This window comes from Chionomys nivalis, chromosome 4 (assembly GCF_950005125.1).
Source record: "Chionomys nivalis chromosome 4, mChiNiv1.1, whole genome shotgun sequence".
Classification (NCBI taxonomy): domain Eukaryota; kingdom Metazoa; phylum Chordata; class Mammalia; order Rodentia; family Cricetidae; genus Chionomys; species Chionomys nivalis.
Window position 1 is genome coordinate 36,122,455 of NC_080089.1, and position 20,472 is coordinate 36,142,926.

Sequence of the window (20,472 nt, forward strand, 5' to 3'; positions counted from 1 at the left end):
AGATTCTGTCTAGTTGTATTGTAAAGATAAATTGAAATGGGACAGAAATGTCAAAATCAGAAAGTCAGTTTCCTAGTCAGATGAAGTAGAGGCAGACACTGGAAGTTGATTAAAAGACCAGTTAAGAAACGGTAAAGATCCGAGCTAAAATTATGACAACAAAAATACAAAGAGGAGAGTTTAATATGGAACTGTCCCCAATCTGCCTTATCAAGAGGATCTAAGAGAGCAAGATAATTTAGCAGGTTAAGGTGTTTGCTGCACAAGCACAGAGACTTGAGTTTGATTCCTAGGAACTGTGGAAGAAGACAGCCAACTATTCTAGTTTGGTTCTCTGTTTCTGTGATAAACACTGGCCAAAAACAACTTAGGGAAGGAAAGAGTTTGTCTTACAGGTCATGGTCCATGATTGAGGGAAGCTAAGGCAGGAACCTAAAAGCAGGAACTGAAGTAGAGACCATGAGGAATCTGTTTACTGGCCTGCCTGACCTGGCTTGCTCATCTACCTACCTTATACAGTCCAGGCCCATCTGCCCATGGACAGCATCACCACAGTGGGCTGGGCCTTCCTACATCAATTAGCAAATAAGAACATTCCCTTCAGACATGTCCACACCTATCTGGTGGAGACAATTTCTCAACTGAAAGTCCCTCTTCTCAGGTGTGCTGTGGGACAATGGTCTGTACCCTGTCACTTGTTTTTAAATAAATGCTAATAGACCAGTAGCCAGGCAGGATGCATAGGCGGGGAAACCAGGCAAGAAGTAGAGGCAGAGCGATGAGAACTCTAGGGAGAGGAAAGATTCAGTCTTCAGTCGTCACCCAGACAGAGAGGAAGCCAAACACAGAGGATACAAGATGTGACTGCCTCACCAAAAAAGGTACCAAGCCACGTGGCTAACACAGACAAGAATAATGGGTTAATGTGAGATGTAAGAATTAATTAATAATAAGACTGAGCTACTATGCCAGTCAGTTTAAAATTAATGTAGGCCTCCGTGTGTTTATTTGGGACTAAACAACTGTGGGACCCTGTGGGACAGAAACCTCTGTCAACAAATGGTGCCAACGTGGACAGCTAAAACCACTTATAACCTGAGAGAGTTTGGGAAATAATTCTAGACAAAAATGAACAGAGTTAAGCATGGCTTCTTGAAAGCATTTTCTCAGGTGGGCTCTGTTTGCTAGAGGCAAGTGTACCTCATTTAAGAGAGGCTTCCTGAGTCAGCTTTAGCTGCAAAAACCTTACAGCTGTTTTAAGAGAACCTGCCAGCAAACACTTAAATGGTGTTTATGAATTGCCGACCACATGATTTTTGGTGGTGACAGGGACCTTAAAACTCCACAGAGATGTGGCAATAAACATGGCTCCAATCAGTACCTCCACCATGAAGCTAGGCTCTCAGAAAGCTAGGGAATGGGTTGGATACAGCTGTCAAAGCCATGGCTTTAATCAGCAAATTAAAGACTCATGTAGTCAGAAAAAGAGAGATATACAGTAAAGATAGACTCAAATGAAGAAATAAATGGTTTACAGTGTTTAAAAATATATGTAGGCTTGTGAGAGAAAATAAAAAGGATAAAGTTCTTAAAATAAAAAAAACTAAGAAAGAGCGTAGTTGGGTGTGGTGGCACACACCTTTAATCCCAACACTTGGGAGACACAGGCAGGCTGATCTCTGTGAGTTCAAGAACAGCCTGGTCTACAGAGCTCCAGGACAGTCAAAGATACACAGAGAAACCCTGTCTCAAAAAGCCAAAAAATTAAAAATAAAAACAAAAGAAATAGAGTTTTAAATAAAGCCACATAAAGATGAAAATACATAGAGAGTCTGGATACTGTATGTTATTATTTTATCTTTAAATTGTCTGATGGCTGAGGAAGGAGAAAAAGTTGCTAAAAGATATTTGATTATAAATGCTGCTGGATTAACCCAACATATATATTTTGAAAATGGCTTGACTTTAAAATTTAAGTCAAAAAATATGTTACTTTGGAGAAGAGGTTTTGTTTTTGTTTCCACAGGAAATGAGAGACTGTGGACTCATTCCAGGTTAAGAAAAAAAATCAGGTTTGATTATGGACAACCTCCTGAAAAATCTCCAATAGGAGCAGATGGCCCAGATGTCTGAGTTCTACTTCCAGAACAGCCTCAAGACTGCTGGCTGAGATGATCAAGCCTCACAGAATATTCCTGTCAGGACTTGACCATGATTCTAAATTTTCTTTAGGTCCCTATAAGATTATCAGTGCCCCCAATCAGCAGAAAGTAGGCTGGAAAACTACGCCCACATTCCCCAAAAAAATATATTATGAATTTTTGTCTTTGTTTAGAATGTTGGTTACAAGTTATTATGAATAACGGTCAGGAGAAAAGCTAAACAAAGAAGATTCAATTCAGAGTTCTTGTTCTTAAAAAACGGGGGGGGGGGTACTGTAAGACAATGATCTGTACCCTATCACTTGTATTTTAAATAAACACTGATTGGCCAGTAGCCGGGCAGGAAGTAAAGGCGGGACAACAAGAATTCTGGGAAGAGGGAAGATTCAGTCTACAGTCGTCACCCAAATGCAGAGGATGCAAGATGTGACTGCCTTACCAAAAGAGGTACCAAGCCATGTGGCTAACACAGACAAGAATAATGGGTTAATGTAAGATATAAGAACTAATTAAGAGGAAGATGGAGCTACTATGCCAACCAGTTTATGATTAATGTAGACCTATGTGTATTTTGGGGGGACTGAATGGCTGCAGGATCAGGCAGGACAGGAAACCTCAGTCAACACAGGTGGAACAAGGTGACAAGCTAATGACAACATTGACTTTACAAAGCTGTCTCTGACCTCCACACACTTCATGGAACACAAACTTACATTTACACCATTCCATAAATACACAATAATAAGAAATTTTAATTGAAAAAGGATCTAAGATGAAGAAACAGAGGAGATATAAAAATAATCGCTAGGATTATAGCTTGCACAATTAAGTGGGTAAAGGAACAGTTTTGGAACAGGTACTCAGAACATCTTCAATTTGAGTACCTGTAGAATATAAGAGTTGAGTTGGTTACTGGGTATTCCAGGACAAATTTTAAAATCACCTAGTAGCTGAAGTCACAGAAGTAAATATTACTGCCTCTGCCTCCAGTGATATGATTAAAGATGTATGCCCAGTTTTTGATTTTCTTTACGAAAGTGTGAGAGTTTGGGATCAGAGAGATGATAGCTCAGCAGGGTAGAGGTTCCTGCCATAAAAGCCCAGTGGTCTGAGTTCATTCCCCACAATCACAGGTAGAAAATCATTTCTACCAGGTTGTTCTCTGACCTCTGCATACCCAGACATAAAGAGACAAAAGAGAGACAGATAGGCACAGACACACACAGAGACACACACAAAAAGGAATTATGAGAGTGTGGCATTGCAACAAGTAAAAAGCTAGGCAGCACTGGGAACCCTGTTATACTTGAAACCCTAAGTAGGAATTAGTATTTATCAGCACTGTTAATGTCTTTGGATTAGAAATGTAAGAAGAGGAATATTGTTCTAAGATTGAGGATTTTCAGGGTCTGTGTGAAGGTAGGATAAAAAGAAGAAATTCAAATCACAAACTTCACCCTGATTTAGGACAGAGGTGCCTCTCTTCTATGCTTTGTGAACGAATTATGTTGCTCAATAACTATCTGATTACACACCAGTCTCTTTTTGAGACTGTCTGAAATTCTAAGTGCTAGGACTTGTTTGCAGCTGTATCTGACCATACTTAAATAATGGCTAATGTTGGCAGGTACTCAACAAATGTTTGACAGCTCCAAGGCTGCTGAATGAGATATCCAGTCTCACAGTCTCCAGCCAAGGCTTAACAATTATTCAATTTTCTCAAAGTCCCCCAAAAGATGTCAACACTCCCAAACAACAGGAAATAGTCTAGAAAACTACGTCCACGTTGTCCAAAAATTGTTTATGGGTTTTTGTTATCATGTAAGTGGGGGTATTACAAGTTGTTATTGGTAACGGTCAGGAAAAAAATTGAACAATGTAGATTAGATTCAAAGATCTCCTTTGAAAAAAAGGGGAATGTGATGATAGGATAAAAGGGTATATTATTCAATCTACTTTTAAACCAAAAAAGCAACTATTAGTCTTAAATATTTTACATGGGTATGAACTTTTGTATATTGATACAAATTTGAGGTTATTTTTTCTATACTGTATATATGTTTCTACTATTTAAGGCATTTTTTTTTTTTTTTTTTTTTTTTGGTTTTTCAAGACAGGGTTTCTCTGTGGTTTTGGAGCCTGTCCTGGAACTAGCTCTTGTAGACCAGGCTGGTCTCGAACTCACAGAGATCCACCTGCCTCTGCCTCCCGAGTGCTGGGATTAAAGGCGTGTATTTAAGGTATTTTTGTATAATGATACAAATTTAAGGTTACTTTTGTTAGAACTTACTGTACCTATGTTTCTACTCTTGTTTGGAGTACTATGCCTATATATCTCATTTAAAATATAATGTATAATTAAGAAATATAAGTTATTAGTTATAATAGTTAAGCTTATGCTAGGTATGTTTCCAAAGTCATGCACAGATATATTTAGATAGACAAATGGCCTTTAAATACTTCAAAGACCTACAGAATATGGCATTTAATATTTAATAACCTAAGGCTTTTCATGACAGTGAAACATCTGTTTCTGGCAGCACCAATCTACTTCAGAGAAGATGATGGGCATCAAAGAAACTTCATATGGAGTTTGCTTTCTTTATGGCAAAAGCTAGCCATGTAGGCAAAGAAACTGCCCCTGCCTCAATTGCTGACAGTTACTGTCCAAACTGGACCAGCAGGACACAAGAAGAGTAACTGCCACACTTTGCCGAAATAAGGTAGGACAGTCCTTCAAAATTCCCTGCTTCACAGAAATGTCTTCCAGTCACACTAGGTCTGTAGGCCAGAGTTGGATGACCCAATTTTGCAGAGGAACTTTGGATGACTGTCTAGGCAGCCTGATATCCCTGCTATTAGATAATATTTCATCCTTCGTGGGTCTTTGGTGAAGTTGAAAATCACAGTTAAAATTTTAATTAGTTATAATAAAAGATAAATTAGGTATAAAACTAAGATAAGACAGATAATAAAATATTTTCTCCAATTTTGTCAAATACAAATAGACTAGATATTGTAACTGAAATTCTTAGTTAATAACTGTTTTTGTTATATATAATCTTACTATGTTAAAGTTAAAGCCCATCTTTTTAATTAGACAAAAAAGGGAAATGCTGGGGAATAATCCTTTTGTTCACTGTGAAGATTTGTCACTCAGATTGGTTTAATAAAAAGATGATTGGCCTATTGCCAGGCAAGAATTATAGGTGGGACAACCAAACTAGGAGAATGATAGGAAGAAGTGGACGGAGTCAGGGGAGATGACAGCCAGTTGCCAAGGAAGCAGGATGTATAGAAAATGAGGTAATAACCCATGAGCCATGTGGCAAAGCATAGAGGGGAAAACAGGTTAATTTAAATCTAAGAGTTAGCTAGTACCAAGGCTGAGCTATCGACTGAGCATTTGTAAGTAATATTAAGTCTCAGTGTGTTTATTTGGGAGTTGCTGGTAGGACAGAAACTTCTACCTACAACTAGGAGGATAAAGAGTTCAAAGTCATCCTCAACTACATACCAAGTTGGAAGCCATCCTGGACTGTGCATCTATCTCAAAAAAAAAAAAAAAAAAACCCACAAAATCAACAAAAACAAAACCAGAAAATAAACAAAAGGAACATGTATATAATAAATAATTGAAAATAGTTTTATACTGAGAAGTAAACAAACAGAACACAAGGAAATATTAAATATATACACACACTCACACAGGAAAAGGGGTGGGAGACCCATAATTTTGAAAAGGTAGCCAGGGATATCTTTTCCAAAGGGGTACCATATAAGCTAAAATCTGAAGAGTGATAAGTTGAGCTAGCTTTTTCATCACAGCAACAAAATACCTGAGAAGGTAAACTAAAGGAGGCTTTAAAGAGTTGTTTTGGGGGCTGGAGAGATGGCTCAGAGGGTAAGACCACTGGCTGCTCTTCCAGAGGTCCTGAGTTCAATTCCCAGCAACCACATGGTGGCTCACAACCATCTGTAATGTAATGAGACCTGGTGCCTTCCTTGCCAGCAGTATATTGTATGCTTAATAAATAAATAAATCTTTAAAAAAAAAAAAAGAGTTGTTTTGGCAGGTCTGGCAGTGGCAGTGGCCTTTAATCCTAGCACTCAGGAGGCAGAGACAGGCAGATCTCTGTGAATCTGAGGCCAGCCTGGTCTACAGATTGAGTTCCAAGACAGGGCAACACGAAGAAGCCCTGTCTCAAAAAACAAAACAACAACAACAAAAGACTTGTTTTGTATTAGTTTCAGAGGTGTCAGCCTATGTGCACATGGCTGTGCTGTTTCTGGGACCACATATTTGTAAGACAGATCATCATGACCAGAGCATGAATAGAGCAAAATGATACATTTCACAGTGGATAGCAAGAACTGGAGCAAGACAGGCAGAGGCTAGGAACAAAGTATATTCTTCCAGGACATAAACCTAGTGATGATGTTCTTCTACACTAGACCCCACCTCCTAAGGAGGCCAGCAATTTAATTTCATGATCCAGTTACTCCTCAACACCACTACCATAGGGGCCAAGCCTTCAAATGAGTCTTTTATACCCAAATCATAACAAACAGAAAGAATAAATGAAGGAAAATGGGGAGACTCTCCAGGCCAAGGAAAAAAACAAATGCAAAAGACCCACCTCAGAAAAGGGCCTTACTCTTTGGACTATTAATGACAATGTTGAAGAAGCATGATGGTACTCCCTTAAGCTAACTTTATAGGCCAAACTACAAGTTCTAGAAAGCAGAACTTCAGTCCTGAAGCCTCAGCCATGTCCTCCTTTCTGCCCTTCTTCTTCATGTCATTCTGACTCCCTGAATGAGACCAAGAGGAAATTTCCTGATTTCTTTCAGGCACCCTAACACTACTAGTTACCTAGAACCTTTGATTCTAAAATACATAAAACCACAAACAGAAATAATTTGAGAATAGAACTTTAGAGGGAATACATAAGACTTCAGAAGAGCCATAAAGAAATCTTAATAGACCCACAGTCTTGTGACATTTCTTGAAACACTAGAGATCTTAATTTTATATCCCCAAACTTTGGCCAACACCACCCTAACAAGTTCTGGCACAAGCTCTGAAATAAAATGTGAGTTGTTTGTTTTGCTTTTTTTTCTGATTTTTAGACAAGGTTTCTCTGTGTAGCCTTGGCTGTACTGGAACTCAGTCTGTAGCCTAGGCTGGCAATGAACTCAGAGATTTGCCTGCCTCTGCCTCCCGAGTGCTGGAATTAAAGGCATGCCCACCACCACGCAGCTGCAACATGGCTCTTGATTAGCTTCCCCACTTTCAGGCTAAAGGTATCTATAATAGTACACATACTTGTCTCCTGCTGCATGTTTCTCTCCAGTGTCTGCGTGGAAGATGTTCACGACTACCAAGATGTAAATCCTCTTGCCACTTCTCAGTTGTGTTAACAGATGGTTGCTGCTGTGTAAAACGTAAGCTCTAAATCACACATCAATTTGTGTAAATGGTGACATAATAGTGAAAACACTACAGGTTTCAGTAAGAGACCCGGGTAATCTAAATAAGCCAGAGTGTTCTAATATGTTAAATCATAAAAGTGGAAATATTTCTTATTAACAATTTTAATACATCTGCAAAATAATTTTACCTATAAAACAAGGATCATATCAGCATCTATCTCCCATGTTATTGTGAGAATTGAGAAAGATAATGCATACAAGCTTCTAAAAACTTTTGAGCGGTGCTGCAGAGATGGCTCAGAGGTTAAGAGCACTGACTGCTTTTCAAGAGTTCCTGAGTTCAATTCCCAGCAACCACATGGTGGCTCACAACCATCTGTAATGAGATCTGATGCCTCTTCTGGTGTGCAGGAAAATATGCTGTATATATAACCAATAAATAAATCTTAAAAAAAAAACATTTGAGCTATTATTAATACTTTATTGAGGTTAGCTATCATTTTTACAATGTTAGTATTAATAAAGATAATAACACTAATAACTTTGTTAGTAATATAACTCTAAAAAGCCCTGCCTAAACTCTTAACTGTTCACACTGAACTCCACTCTACCTGCTTGCATGCAGAGTCTGGATCCTGGATTTCATGTAAACTATATCTGTAGCACTCTGGATATAATTCCTTTTTCCATCTTTCATTTGTCATATCACATGACGACTGCTCATAGCTCCTGTACTAAAAAATAACATAAATATCAATAGAAATTGCCCAAACAGGAAGATAACATCTACAGCAGCAATTAAAGCTGATGAAGATTGAAGTAGGTTTCAATCAGAATGGCAAACAGAACAAAAAGAGTCTGTTTCTGCTCTTTGCCCATTATTATTGACCTTAACATTACATGCCTGAAGTGATCACTTCACTGCCTGTCAAATCTCAGGCCCAAATCTAAGCGATTTGTTCTTTGAAGCATATTCTTCACTACTATTCTCCCAGACAGGCTAGGCTCCAATACTGTGTTAACCATGTATACAGTCCTCCAAAGCAAATCCTCTTGCAGTCTCGCCATCCTCCATTCCTCCTAAGATGAAGTCCTTCTGGTACACTTGAGCAAAAGGAACTACAAAACTGTCTCAAAAGAAATGATCTTCTCATAATACAGGAGAAAATCCTAGAGTCACAACAGAACAAAGGTGTATGTGTATGTGTATGTGTGTCATAAAAAATCCAAATATATAATAAAGTAGGAACAAAACAATATAATAAATCTCTTATGGTACCATTTCTAGCAACCCTTACTTTTTCATCTATGTCTTCTTCAACATTTTAAAACTTTTACTTTACATTTATAAGTGTTTTCTAAGTGTTATGACTGAGCACTACATGTGTGCCTGGTGCCTGCAAAAGTCAGAGGGGACACTTGATCTCCTGGAACGGGAGCTATAGAAAGTTGTGAGCCACGGTGTGGGTGCTGGAAATTGAACTTGATTCCTCTGGAAGACAGCCAGTGCTCTAAATCACTGAGCCATCTCTCCAGCCTTCTCCAATTTTATTTTCAGGAGTATTTTAAAGTAAATCACAGATTATTTTAGCACATTTAAAAATAACTCGACATTTTACTCTTAGTCTTATGTTTACGTATTCCACATACAAGCTAGCTTAATAAATTGTCTGTTATTCTTTTTCAGGAGTTATTCAGCACTCATTCTATAGGTGCTCTCTACCTGTTCTCTAAGGAAAATTTGGTCCTGGATCTGAGGACACACCAGAGGTAACTCCTCTTCGTCTCTCTCTCCTTTCATGAAAGTTGACGGTTGCTTGAGAAACATGTCCTAAAAGAGAATAAAACCAATAATAATGGCAATAATAATCAGTCAGGGAAATAGGCTATCAAAATCTTGCAGGCTTCAGGGAGAAATCTATGTAAATCTTGATTGATGCTCAGGAATCAGGACAATGCTACACTTTTAATCCAAAGCTACTAGATTTTAATTCTTAAACTGCACACAGGAGAATCTAACAAACTCACCAAACCTTAAAATGGATTAAGGTCTACTATTTCTTACACTCTTCATGTTGGGGCAATAAATTTATGATAATAGAGAATAATCCTGGTAAATTAAAACAGATTAACTGCCTTTTGAGTGGGAGAATTTATCTGACTTACTAAAACAGGGTCATTTATACCATTAGGTACAAGATAGAACAGAGAAAGAGAAGAGCAAGAACTGAATTGTTAAGCATTTACACATCCTTCTTCACACTGAGTGTATTCTAACAGGACCTAGACTAGGTCCCCCAATACTATTCTGCCCTACCTCGTCTCTCATAAAATCCTGAACTTGAGGTTTGGGAGGCAGACACTGGTAACAAGCAAGAGAAAAGATTCCTCTCCCTTTCCCATATCTGTCATATCAGAGAATGGCTCCCTAAAATTTACTTTCTAAGAGAAAAAAAATGTCCAGCAGGAATAGTATGAAAGAAATAATAATGAAGACTTTGGTAAGAGCGTCAGGTAATTTTTAAATTCAGAGTAATATGAAACACAATCACAGAAGTCATGCTTTGTCAGGTTCCAAGTCAGCTCAGAGTTTTTGCAAGACCAAACTAACCTCAAAGGGTTAAGTTTCTGCTAATTTCTGTCCTTTTTCTGCTCTACCTTGCTCCTGATGGAGACCTGATGGTGCCTACAGAGATCCTGACAGACATCAGAGGAAGTGACTCTCTCCCTGTCTACCTTTCAGAACTGACTCTGGCTTCATCATATTTGCTTTAAAAAGAACAAACACTGTGCACTGATTGCTTAGTTAAGAATAACAGGCTGGCTCAGATTGTTGGCTTGGGGGAGAAGCTGGCCAACTACAACCCTACAAATTGTTCTCTCTGCACAGCCCCTTCTTCTTCTTGTGGTCCTTAATGTTCTCTAGCAGAGAAGTGGTCTGGAACCTCTGTTGAGAGATACAGCTGGTACTTGTAGGCCATGCCTCTTTTCAACTTCCAGCTGTCAAAACAGATGATGGCTGACAGAAATATTTATCCTAATATAGAATTATTTTTTACATATAAATCTCCTGGATAGAGAAAATATACTGCTGACATTACTTTAACATTTTGTAGGAACCCTGGAGTTTCAAAAATCAGTCAGGAAAGTGCCATCTCCAGCTAGGAATCTCCAAATCAGCTATAGAAGAATCTTTGCAGATTCTATTACAAACCAAAGTCACTTCTGACTTGTACCCCCTTCCCGCTTTATTTTACCTGGTTTTCGAGTGGAAGATCCTGCTCCTGACATTTGTGTAGATTACTCTGGTCTTTGGAAAGAACATCATGATCCTGACATTTAGGAAGAACATGTGGACCTCTTCTGTCCTGATACATAGGTAAATTATACTGGTGTCTGGGCAGAAAACTCTTTTCTTTAGGTGGGAGATCCTGGATCTGACATTCGAGTGGATGACTCTGTTCTTCAGATAATGCAAGCTGCTTTCTAGGTAGAAATTCCTGGTCTACTGGCAGACTATGCTGGCCCTGATGTTTAGGAAGAACATTCCAGTATTTAGAGAGAACATGGTGGTCTTTGGGTAAAGAGTCCTGGTCTTGGCATTTGGGCAGAAAATCCCGGTCTCTAGATGAAATGGTCTGATTTGGAGGTAGAAAATCATGAGCTTCCAACTCAATATTCTCATCCAGCTCAACAGTCTGGGCTTTAACAATGTCCTGACTTGCTGTCGTAAGAGCCTGGGCTTCTGGCTCTGAGGTCTTAAACTCAATTCCAGTGGCCTGGGTGTTTGGTTCAACACCTGGAGTTTTAGGTTCAATACTCGAAGCTTTGGGCTCAACATTAAGGACATCTATCACACCACTCTGGGATTCTGGACAGTTGCCTTGAACTTCTACAAAATAATCCTGGGCTTGTGGAAGAACATCCTGAAGGCTATGAAGATTCAATTGCTTTTGTTCATCTTCTTTTATCACAACAAATAATGGATTTTTGAATTTTACTTTCTAAAAGGAAATATAAATAACAAACACAAACTGCTAGATGGCAGCAAAAATCCAGATTTTCCCATAAGAATCCCAAAATAATCTTAAATGATAACATAATCAAGCAAAGCTAGAAGGGTGAAACCTTAGTATCTGTCCAACTTTAAAATAACCTGAGTCACCGGGTGATGGTGGTGCATGCCTCTAACCCCAGCACTCAGGAGGGAAAGGCAAACAGATCTCTGTAAGTTCAAGGCTGGTATGGTCTACAGAGTGAGTTCCAGAATAGCCACAGAGATACATCTAGAAACCCTGTCTTGAAAAACAAAAACAAAACAAAAAAATAACCTGAGTCAATAATCCTAAATACACCATAAATCCCTAATTCAAATCACACTTTTTTTTAACCGCTTTTTCGCGTTACTGGTGACTAAAGCAGGACTTTATGCATGCTAGGCCAACACTCTCCCACTGTGTTACATACTCAATCACCCCGCCTCCTTTTTTGTTTTGTTTTGTTTTTTGAGACAGGGTTCTCTGTGTAACTGGCTGTCCTGGAACTTGCTCTGTAGACCCCGTTGGCCTCAAACTCACTAAGATCCACCTGCCTCTGTCTCCTAAGTGCTGGGAATAAAGGTGTGTGCCACCATTGCCTGGCCATCAATCTTCTTTTTATTTTGGGATAAGTTCTCACAAAATTGTTCAGGCTGGTCTTGAACTCACACGCTGTATCCAAGGCTGATTATGAACCTGTAATCCTTCTGCTTCAGTCTTTCAAGTGGCTAAGATTATAGATCTGTGCCCCAAGACTGTAAATTTACTTTTTTGGCTTTACCTGAACTTTGCTGACAGCCTTTTCTCTGTCCTCAGAAAGGAGATCCTGCTGGTAACCCACACACCAATCTTCTTTCTCCTTTTTACCTGTCACAACAGATGAAATTTCCCCACAGCCAAGGTCCTAAAGAAAAAGCAATTAATAACAAAAATGAAAAGCAAAATCCAAAACTTCACTAAACATAGCTATTACAAGTAGAAACCATATCTTTACAATAACTTTAGAATAAAACTTTAGATATCACAAACAAGTCTAGCAAAACAATGTATTCAAATGTAATTGACTGTTATAGAGTACAAGGCTGTGTACTTAAAACTTTAAAACATTATTAAAAGAAATTAAAGATCTAAATACATGAAAAGATATTCCATGTTCAGACTAAAAGAAAATATTGTCTTTGACAATATTGCTGGATTTGGTGGGTGATCTATAGTCCCAGACCTTTGAAGATAGAAATCAAAGCCCATGAGTTGAGACGAGCTTGGGCAATATACTGAAACTTTACTTGAATACACACACACACACACACACACACACCCCACACATTGGTCACATTTCCAACACTATAGCTCACAAGTGGATCTACAGACTCAATAATTCCTTATCAAAATGTCAGCTGGTTTAAAAACAAACAAAAAACAAAAATAAGCAAAAAAAAAAAACGTTGAATTAACAAGCAAATCATACAGACACACAGAATATTAGAAAGAGAAGGGATAAGAAAGAAACCGTCATATTTATCATGAACTGACATCTGACAACTCAATGGGAAAGAATAACTCTTTAACAAATGGCATTAAGATAACTGGGTATCGACATAGAAAAGAATGAAGTGGACCCGTTCTTCGATTCATTCATGAAAATCAATTAAAAATGAATACAGACCTCAAAGTAAGAGCTAAAATTATATACTTAGAAGATCTAGGAATAAAACTTCATGATCCCATGTATGCTAGAGGTAACACTAAAAGAGCAAGAAACAAAAGACAACAATAAGTCAGACCACTCCAAAACTAAACTTTGGGGCCTATAAATGACGCTACTGTTAAAGTGAGATGATAGTCTATAGAATGGGAGAAGCTCACACGTCTGCTGTCTAATAAGGGAAATACATTCACTACATAGAGAGAACATTAAACCCTTACGATAAAAAGATTATCCAATTAAAAATTTTCAATTTTCATTTTCTTTACAAGAGATATAAATAGACAATAAACACCTATATCTACATTTCCCTACCTGATTTTCCATAAAGTTCTGGTAATGAATTGTAGTTAAAGGGCCTTCGTGGATCTTACCAGGGGGTTCCTCTCCTACTTCTTTGTTTATCTTGATGCATGCTGGTTTGCTAAGAAGTGCTTTCTGGGGAGATAAAACAAGCCAGTCCATATATAAATAGTCTGGGGAAAGCAATGCGCTCATGATACTCAATCTTTATTAATGACCTAGCAGCTTAGAAAAAAGGAAAAGAATTACCATTTTCATTTCAACTATACAAATAAATCACATGTCAACACGTCGAGTAAAATACACTGGAAGAATATATATATAAACTTTAGAAATGACAACGTGCAGTTATTCTAGCCACCAATGATTACAGAATACATTTAATTTCAGTCTTGGCAACCTAACAAGGGTCAAACAAGAACATGTTGAACTTGTATCTCAATTTTTGAATGACAGTGACAATTAGATAGGAGTATAATGCCACTAAAGTCTAGTAAGAAAATGAAGGCAGAATTTAACTGGGTTACAATGTAATTCTTTTCAATTAGTAGTTTCTGCTTCACACATACATGAATACAGGTCAGCTATGAGTAAAGATAAATAAAGGTGTACAAGTAAGAAAAAATTCACTAATTTCACAGATCATTCCCAGTTATATGGAGTGGATTTATTTCTATTCTTTTATCTGGAAAAAGGACATGGCATTCTCTGGAAACAAACAGCAAGTTTGAACTCATTATCGTTATAATAATAATAAATTACACTCATATGGCACCTCTGACGTATGAAACTGGTTTGCACAAGGATGTTATTTCAGGATTAATTCTCTCTTCTACAGGATTAATTATTTTAGTCAGGTCAGTGAACAGTATTTTCTCTGGGTAAACGGCAATTGAAAGGCCTGAGTACATTCCAAACAAACAACAGTCTCTAGGAACTAACAACACCTTTTTCCTGTCTGAGTAAAACTGTCCAGTCCCTTTTCTAATAGTACCCACCAATGACTCCAATAGTCCAAATACATGGCAAGTTTGAGAATACGCAAGGCGCAAAAGAAAAGGTATCTGGAAAGTCACAACAGGACAGACTGCACTGCTGCAGTTAAGCAGCACACAATGTGTGTGGTTCATGCCATATCCCAAGCAGGTACTGAGACCGGGAAAGAACTGAGAGACAGTTGATGGGCAGAAATACACTAAAAAGCCTAAGTAAGGGTCTATTTTACTAAAATCTGGAAGTTAATACAAAACTTGAGCAAACACATGAAAACACAAGAATTGAACATCCAAAGTAGTAAAATCTGAAATAAGTAGGATACCTAAACAATGCTATTTTGTTAAGTACAGGCTTAAACACTTAAGCCTGGATGTACACTTAGTTTCTAATTCTTCATTCTAAATTTAAGTTTAGAATTAAATTAATTCCTTTATTAAAAATATTACTCAAGATGAGCAGGTGGCACTCACCTTTAATTCCAGCCCCTAGGAGGCAGAGGCAGGCGGATCTCTGTGAATCTGAGGCCAGCCTGGTCGACAGAGTGAGTTCCAGGACAGCCAAGGCTACACAGAGAAACCCTGCATCAAAACAAACAAACAAAAAACAAAAAAAAAAAAAACAAACCAAACTAACAAAAACACAAATGTTAGCCTGTTGGTGAGAATACCGAGAGATCTCTCGGGGGGGGGGGCTTCAGTGTTCCTGGGGAAGGATGTAAGAAACAAGAATCTGAAACGAGAAGTGTGATGGGAAGATGAGACAGACAAACACTTGGATGGCTACAGTACAGGAGGATAATATTGGTCTTCTGCTCCCTTCTTGCACTTGCTGGGATCAAATACAGTGTCTCAATTTTGTGTAATGTTATAGATAACTTTTATTTCGAGACAGGGTTTCTCTGTAGCTTTTTGGTTCCTGTCCTGGAACTAGCTCTTCTAGACCAGGTTGGCCTCGAACTCCCAGAGATCCACCTGCCTCTGCCTCCCGAGTGCTGGGATTAAAGGTGTGCGCCACCACCGCCCGGCTTCCTTGTCTTTATTTTAAAATGTTTATAATACGTAAGTTTTACTTTTTAAAATTTTTATAATACATAAGTTTTACTTTATAGTAAGGAAACAGTGAACACTATTTTTTGTTTGTCTTTTGAGACAAGGCTTCTCTGTGCAGCCCTGGCTGTCCTGTACTCACTCTGTAGACCAGACTGGCCTCAAACTCAGATCTGCCTGAGTCTGTCTCACAGGTGCTAGGATTAAAGGCGCGCACCACCATGGCCTAGTGTTAACACTTGTTGAATAAATACATGTATTTTTAAAATTAAGATTATAGAATATGTAATTTTATATACTACTTTTTTCAGTTAAAAGTTTTCCCTGTTCTTCAGATATTATTTGAAAATCAAATTTTTCAAAAGAATGGCTACTATTTAGGTATATCTTAATTTAGTCAAGTATTCCCTATTAAATATTACTTCGATTATTTTGCATTTCTAAATTATGTTGATATAAAAATCAATTCCTAGATATATTTTCACATATTTTTAAAAGCAGCATATTGGAAATTAATTTACCTCATGGGCAGGAGAATCTTTCCTTCTACCATTTAGAAACACTGGTGTCTTTCTGTCACCCACAGTTTTAAAGGATGCCAGCTGCTGACGTGCCTGTTTCAGAGTTTGACTAAGCTGCCAGAGAAGGTGGAAAAAAGAAAACAAAACCAGGTTAAAATCCTAATACCAAATGCACTCAGTGTTCCAACAGGAAAACAGATCTCTATTATTAAAAGATGCCAGGTTCAGGACAAAAGGATTACTTGCAAGGAGACTTTAGTCTGCTCAGAGCACTTTATAATATTGCTGTCATTATTCTGTGATAAAACTGGGTAACTTCGTGACTTAAGTTCTATAAAGCAAACCCATTGAAAAAGATACATACCTTTTATACATAAAATGTCAGGTAGTTATACCTAAATATACTTAGGATTTATTGAGCAAATACATTCCTTATCTTCTATTCATCTTGCATAAATGTTTTTTATTACTCCTTGCTATAAGACTCCATACCTAGTTCTCCTAAAATTCTAATTTTCTTATGTGACTTTTTTCTGTACTACCTCATTTAAAACCTAATACTAGCCTTTTTTCAGATTTCCTTCTCCTCCAGGAAGCTTTCCTAACTGTCCTAGGTCATTTCTGTTGCTGTGACAAAAATACCCTGGCAAATGCAACTCAGTGGTTAGCGTGTGTGGGGAAGGAGTAGTTTATTTCAGTTTACTGTTCCAGGTCCACCATTGTATGTTGTAAGGAGGTTGCTTGTTGGTTCCCTACTGCTCAGCCCCGAAATAATCACACAGAAGCCATATTATTTGCAATACTGTTTGGCCAATAGCTTAAACATATTTCTGGCTAACTCATATCCTAAACTAACCCATCTCTATTAATCTGTATATCACCACGTGGCTGTGGCTTACCAGGTAAAGTTCCATCCAGCATCTGTCTCTACATGGCTTCTCCCTGACTCTGCTCTTCTTTCTCCCAGCATTCAGTTTAGTTTTCCCCACCTAGCTCTGTTCTACCCTATCACAGGCTCAAGACAGTTTTTTTATTAACCAATGGTATTCACAGCATACAGAGGGGAATCCCACATCAATTGCAGGGAAGCTAAGGCAGGAAATTAAAAGGGCTAATCACATTATACCCAATCAGCAACAAACTTGACTCCTTGCTCGTACTAGCTTAATTTCCCCATTCTTATTAATAGTTCAGGACACATGGCCTAGAATGGTGCTGCCCACAGTGGGCTGAGTCTTCCCAATCAATGAATTTAACTAAAGCAACCCTCCACAGACAAGCACACAGTCCAACCAGAAGCAGACAATCCCTCACTGAGACTCTCTTCCCGGGTGATTCAAGATAGTGTCAAGTTAATAATGGAAGTTGACTATCACATTAAGTTAATGTAGAGTGCAACACTGTACAATAGAACCAATTTATTTCAATTATTCTAAGAAACAGCTGATATGCAACCATCATATGATTTTATATTCACTCCTTATTCTAGTGATTTTAGTACATAACTATTTTCCTTTTCCAGTAGTAGAACCTATTTTATCTCTTTCAAATCTTCAAAGAAAGTCCATTTAGGAGGGGGAAAAAAACTGTGCATCTTTCTATTTAGGATACACAAAGCATCAGGAAAAGAACAAACATCTCCGCACTAATTAAAAAAACTACAGCAAGGCTAGAAATACTTCTAACCCACTACTAAAATGCTAACAGAATCAAGTCTTCCTTGAGGAAAACTATGACGTAGTGATATAGTAATCAAACTATGTAATTTTTACTAATAATGAGCAAAAGATTAAAAAAAACACTACTACCAGTCCAATGCTCTACAGTGTATCTTCTCTCTTTAGTCCTTGTTTCCAGAGGTCTACACCTGTAGCCAGGTAAACCAGTTGGAACCATTATTCTTCGTTCTAACAAAAAGAAGACTTCTGGATCAGGTGCAGAGTGGCAACAGAAATCAAGAGAGTTATTCACAATGCAAAAAGACATTCTGTGCACTTGGAGTTAAACAATGTATAGCGAGTTATATGCTGCTTTGTTCATTATCAAGTAAGATAGGTTTCAATGACCCATACATATGGCCAAAGATTTCAAAGGTCTGTTGTAGTCTGTTGTAATGCATCTAGAAACAGATGTCAGAATTTTATTTCCCATCAATTACTAATTTCCATTAGAGTCTGAGTCATAAGCAGGGTTTCAAGTGGTCTAACAGCCAGAAGAAGCACTGTGTTTTATTTCTCTTTCAATACCCTAACACTTTGCCAAGCCTCAACCTTGTGAAAATCTTTTCAATAAAAAGAACTATAGCAGTCTGAATATTGACTGCTATTTGGCCAACCAAAAATACTAGATCCTAATCCCTTAAACTCTGACATTTTATAAGGCACAAGAACCCTTGCTGATATGGTTAAGAGTACTAATATAGCCGGGCGGTGGTGGCGCACGCCTTTAATCCCAGCACTTGGGAGGCAGAGGTAGGCGGATCTCTGTGAGTTCGAGACCAGCCTGGTCTACAAGAGCTAGTTCCAGGACAGGCTCCAAAGCCACAGAGAAACCCTGTCTCGAAAAACCAAAAAAAAAAAAAAAAAAAAAAAAAAAGAGTACTAATATATGGACACAGTCTCAGATTATCCAAATGGACATTAACTGCCACTACAAGTGTCCTTGTAAGAGAGCAGTAGAGGGAGGGTCAGCAGAGAGGAGGAGATGGTGTGAAGAGGCAGACAAAGGCTTATAGAACGCAGCTACAAGGAAAGGAATGGTAGCAGGTAAACACCAAAAGCTGGAAAAGTCAAGGAACATATTTTCTTCTAAAATCTGTGGGAAGGTGGCCCTGCTGATACCTAAATTAGGATCCATGAAACTCAGTTTAGATGTCTAACCGCTAAACCGTCACAAATACATTCCTGACACTTTAGTCATTTAAGTTAGGTAATCTGGGTATGTGGGCACGGATAATAGAACTTGGGATGCTGAGGCAGGAACGAGAGTACGAGGCCAGCCTAGGCTACACAGTGAGTTTAAGACTGTTCTGGGCTACTGAGTGAGACATTGTCTCAAAAACAAAAAAGTTTGAGGTAATATGTTAGATGAGCCACAAAAACTATAACTAATGAAAGAGCAAGAATTAATATTCAAAACACAGAAAATAGCTATATCTAGTATAAAACTATTTGATAATTAAAAGAAACTAGTATAAATGAAGATTTGTAAGGTAATAGTTATCACTGTATATGCATGTACTTATATTTGTATGTTTAGAAGTATATTCAGGGGCTGGAGAGATGGCTCTGTTCTTCCAGAGGTCCTGAGTTCAATAACCATTAACCACAAGCTGGCTCACAACCATCTGTAATGAGATCTGGTGCCCTCTTGTGGCCTGCAGGGATACATGCAGACAGAACACTGTATACATAATAAATAAAATCTTAAAAATAAAATATATCCAGAATACAAAATTTAATAGTGTCTTTCTTACATAAAACTAGACACATAACTCAATCTTTTACAGCTATTAATTATTATTAACAGACTAGCACTGAATGGTTAGCCAACTTAAGCTTTTTTGATGAAGCTGGTTGTAGTGGCTCATGCCTGTAATCCAAACACTTGGAAGACTCAAGAGGACTGTTGCAATTTCAAGGCCAGCCTCAGCTAAGTAGTAAGTTCCAGGGCAGTCTCAGTTAAGGAGTAAGACTCTGTCTCAAAACAAACAAATGGGCTACTAGGAGCATATACTGTTCTTCCAAAGGACCTGAGTTCAGTCCCAACACCCATGTCAGGAAACTCACAACTACCTTAACTTCAGCCCCAAAGGATCTGATGCCCTCTTCTTGCTTCCACGAGTCCTACCTCCAACACAAACATCAGTACAAGTAAATAATTTAAAAAGTAATTCCCTAGTGGAGATGAAAAAATCATAACTGAACAGAAAACCCAGCAAATAAAAAGAATCAATGCAACTTCAGATAAAAAAAAACCTGCAGGATGGCTCAGCGGTTAAGAGCATTGCCTGCTCTTCCAAAGGTCCTGAGTTCAATTCCCAGCAACCACATGGTGGCTCACAACCATCTGGAATGAGGTCTGGTGCCCTCTTCTGGCCTGCAGGCATACACACAGACAGAATATTGTACACATAATAAATAAATAAATATTTAAAAAAAAAAAAACCTGCAGTTACCACCTGGTATGATTAATATTTATGGTAATGGCAATGAAAATGCTGAATTTCAATCTAAGAAAATTTTGGTATAGTAATATTATAAAGAG

At 38.0% G+C, this 20,472-nt stretch overlaps 1 protein-coding gene across 3 annotated transcripts in view; it reads right to left on the bottom strand.

Annotated features, from left to right (window-relative positions):
• Ccdc15 (coiled-coil domain containing 15) overlaps nt 1-20,472 on the bottom strand; it is a 72,284-nt gene that overhangs the window by 38,297 nt on the left and 13,515 nt on the right. Inside the window, exons 5-11 of one of the 3 annotated variants that reach the window (XM_057768196.1) lie at nt 16,207-16,320; nt 13,656-13,778; nt 12,417-12,539; nt 10,856-11,602; nt 9,322-9,429; nt 8,210-8,332; nt 7,492-7,596 (exon numbers count right to left, since the gene is read on the bottom strand). In XM_057768196.1, the coding sequence (XP_057624179.1) occupies nt 7,492-7,596; nt 8,210-8,332; nt 9,322-9,429; nt 10,856-11,602; nt 12,417-12,539; nt 13,656-13,778; nt 16,207-16,320 (1,443 nt within the window). Of the gene's footprint in view, nt 1-7,491; nt 7,600-8,209; nt 8,333-9,321; nt 9,430-10,855; nt 11,603-12,416; nt 12,540-13,655; nt 13,779-16,206; nt 16,321-20,472 lie in introns of all 3 variants that reach the window. The other 2 variants (XM_057768198.1, XM_057768197.1) reach the window with 2 other exon arrangements.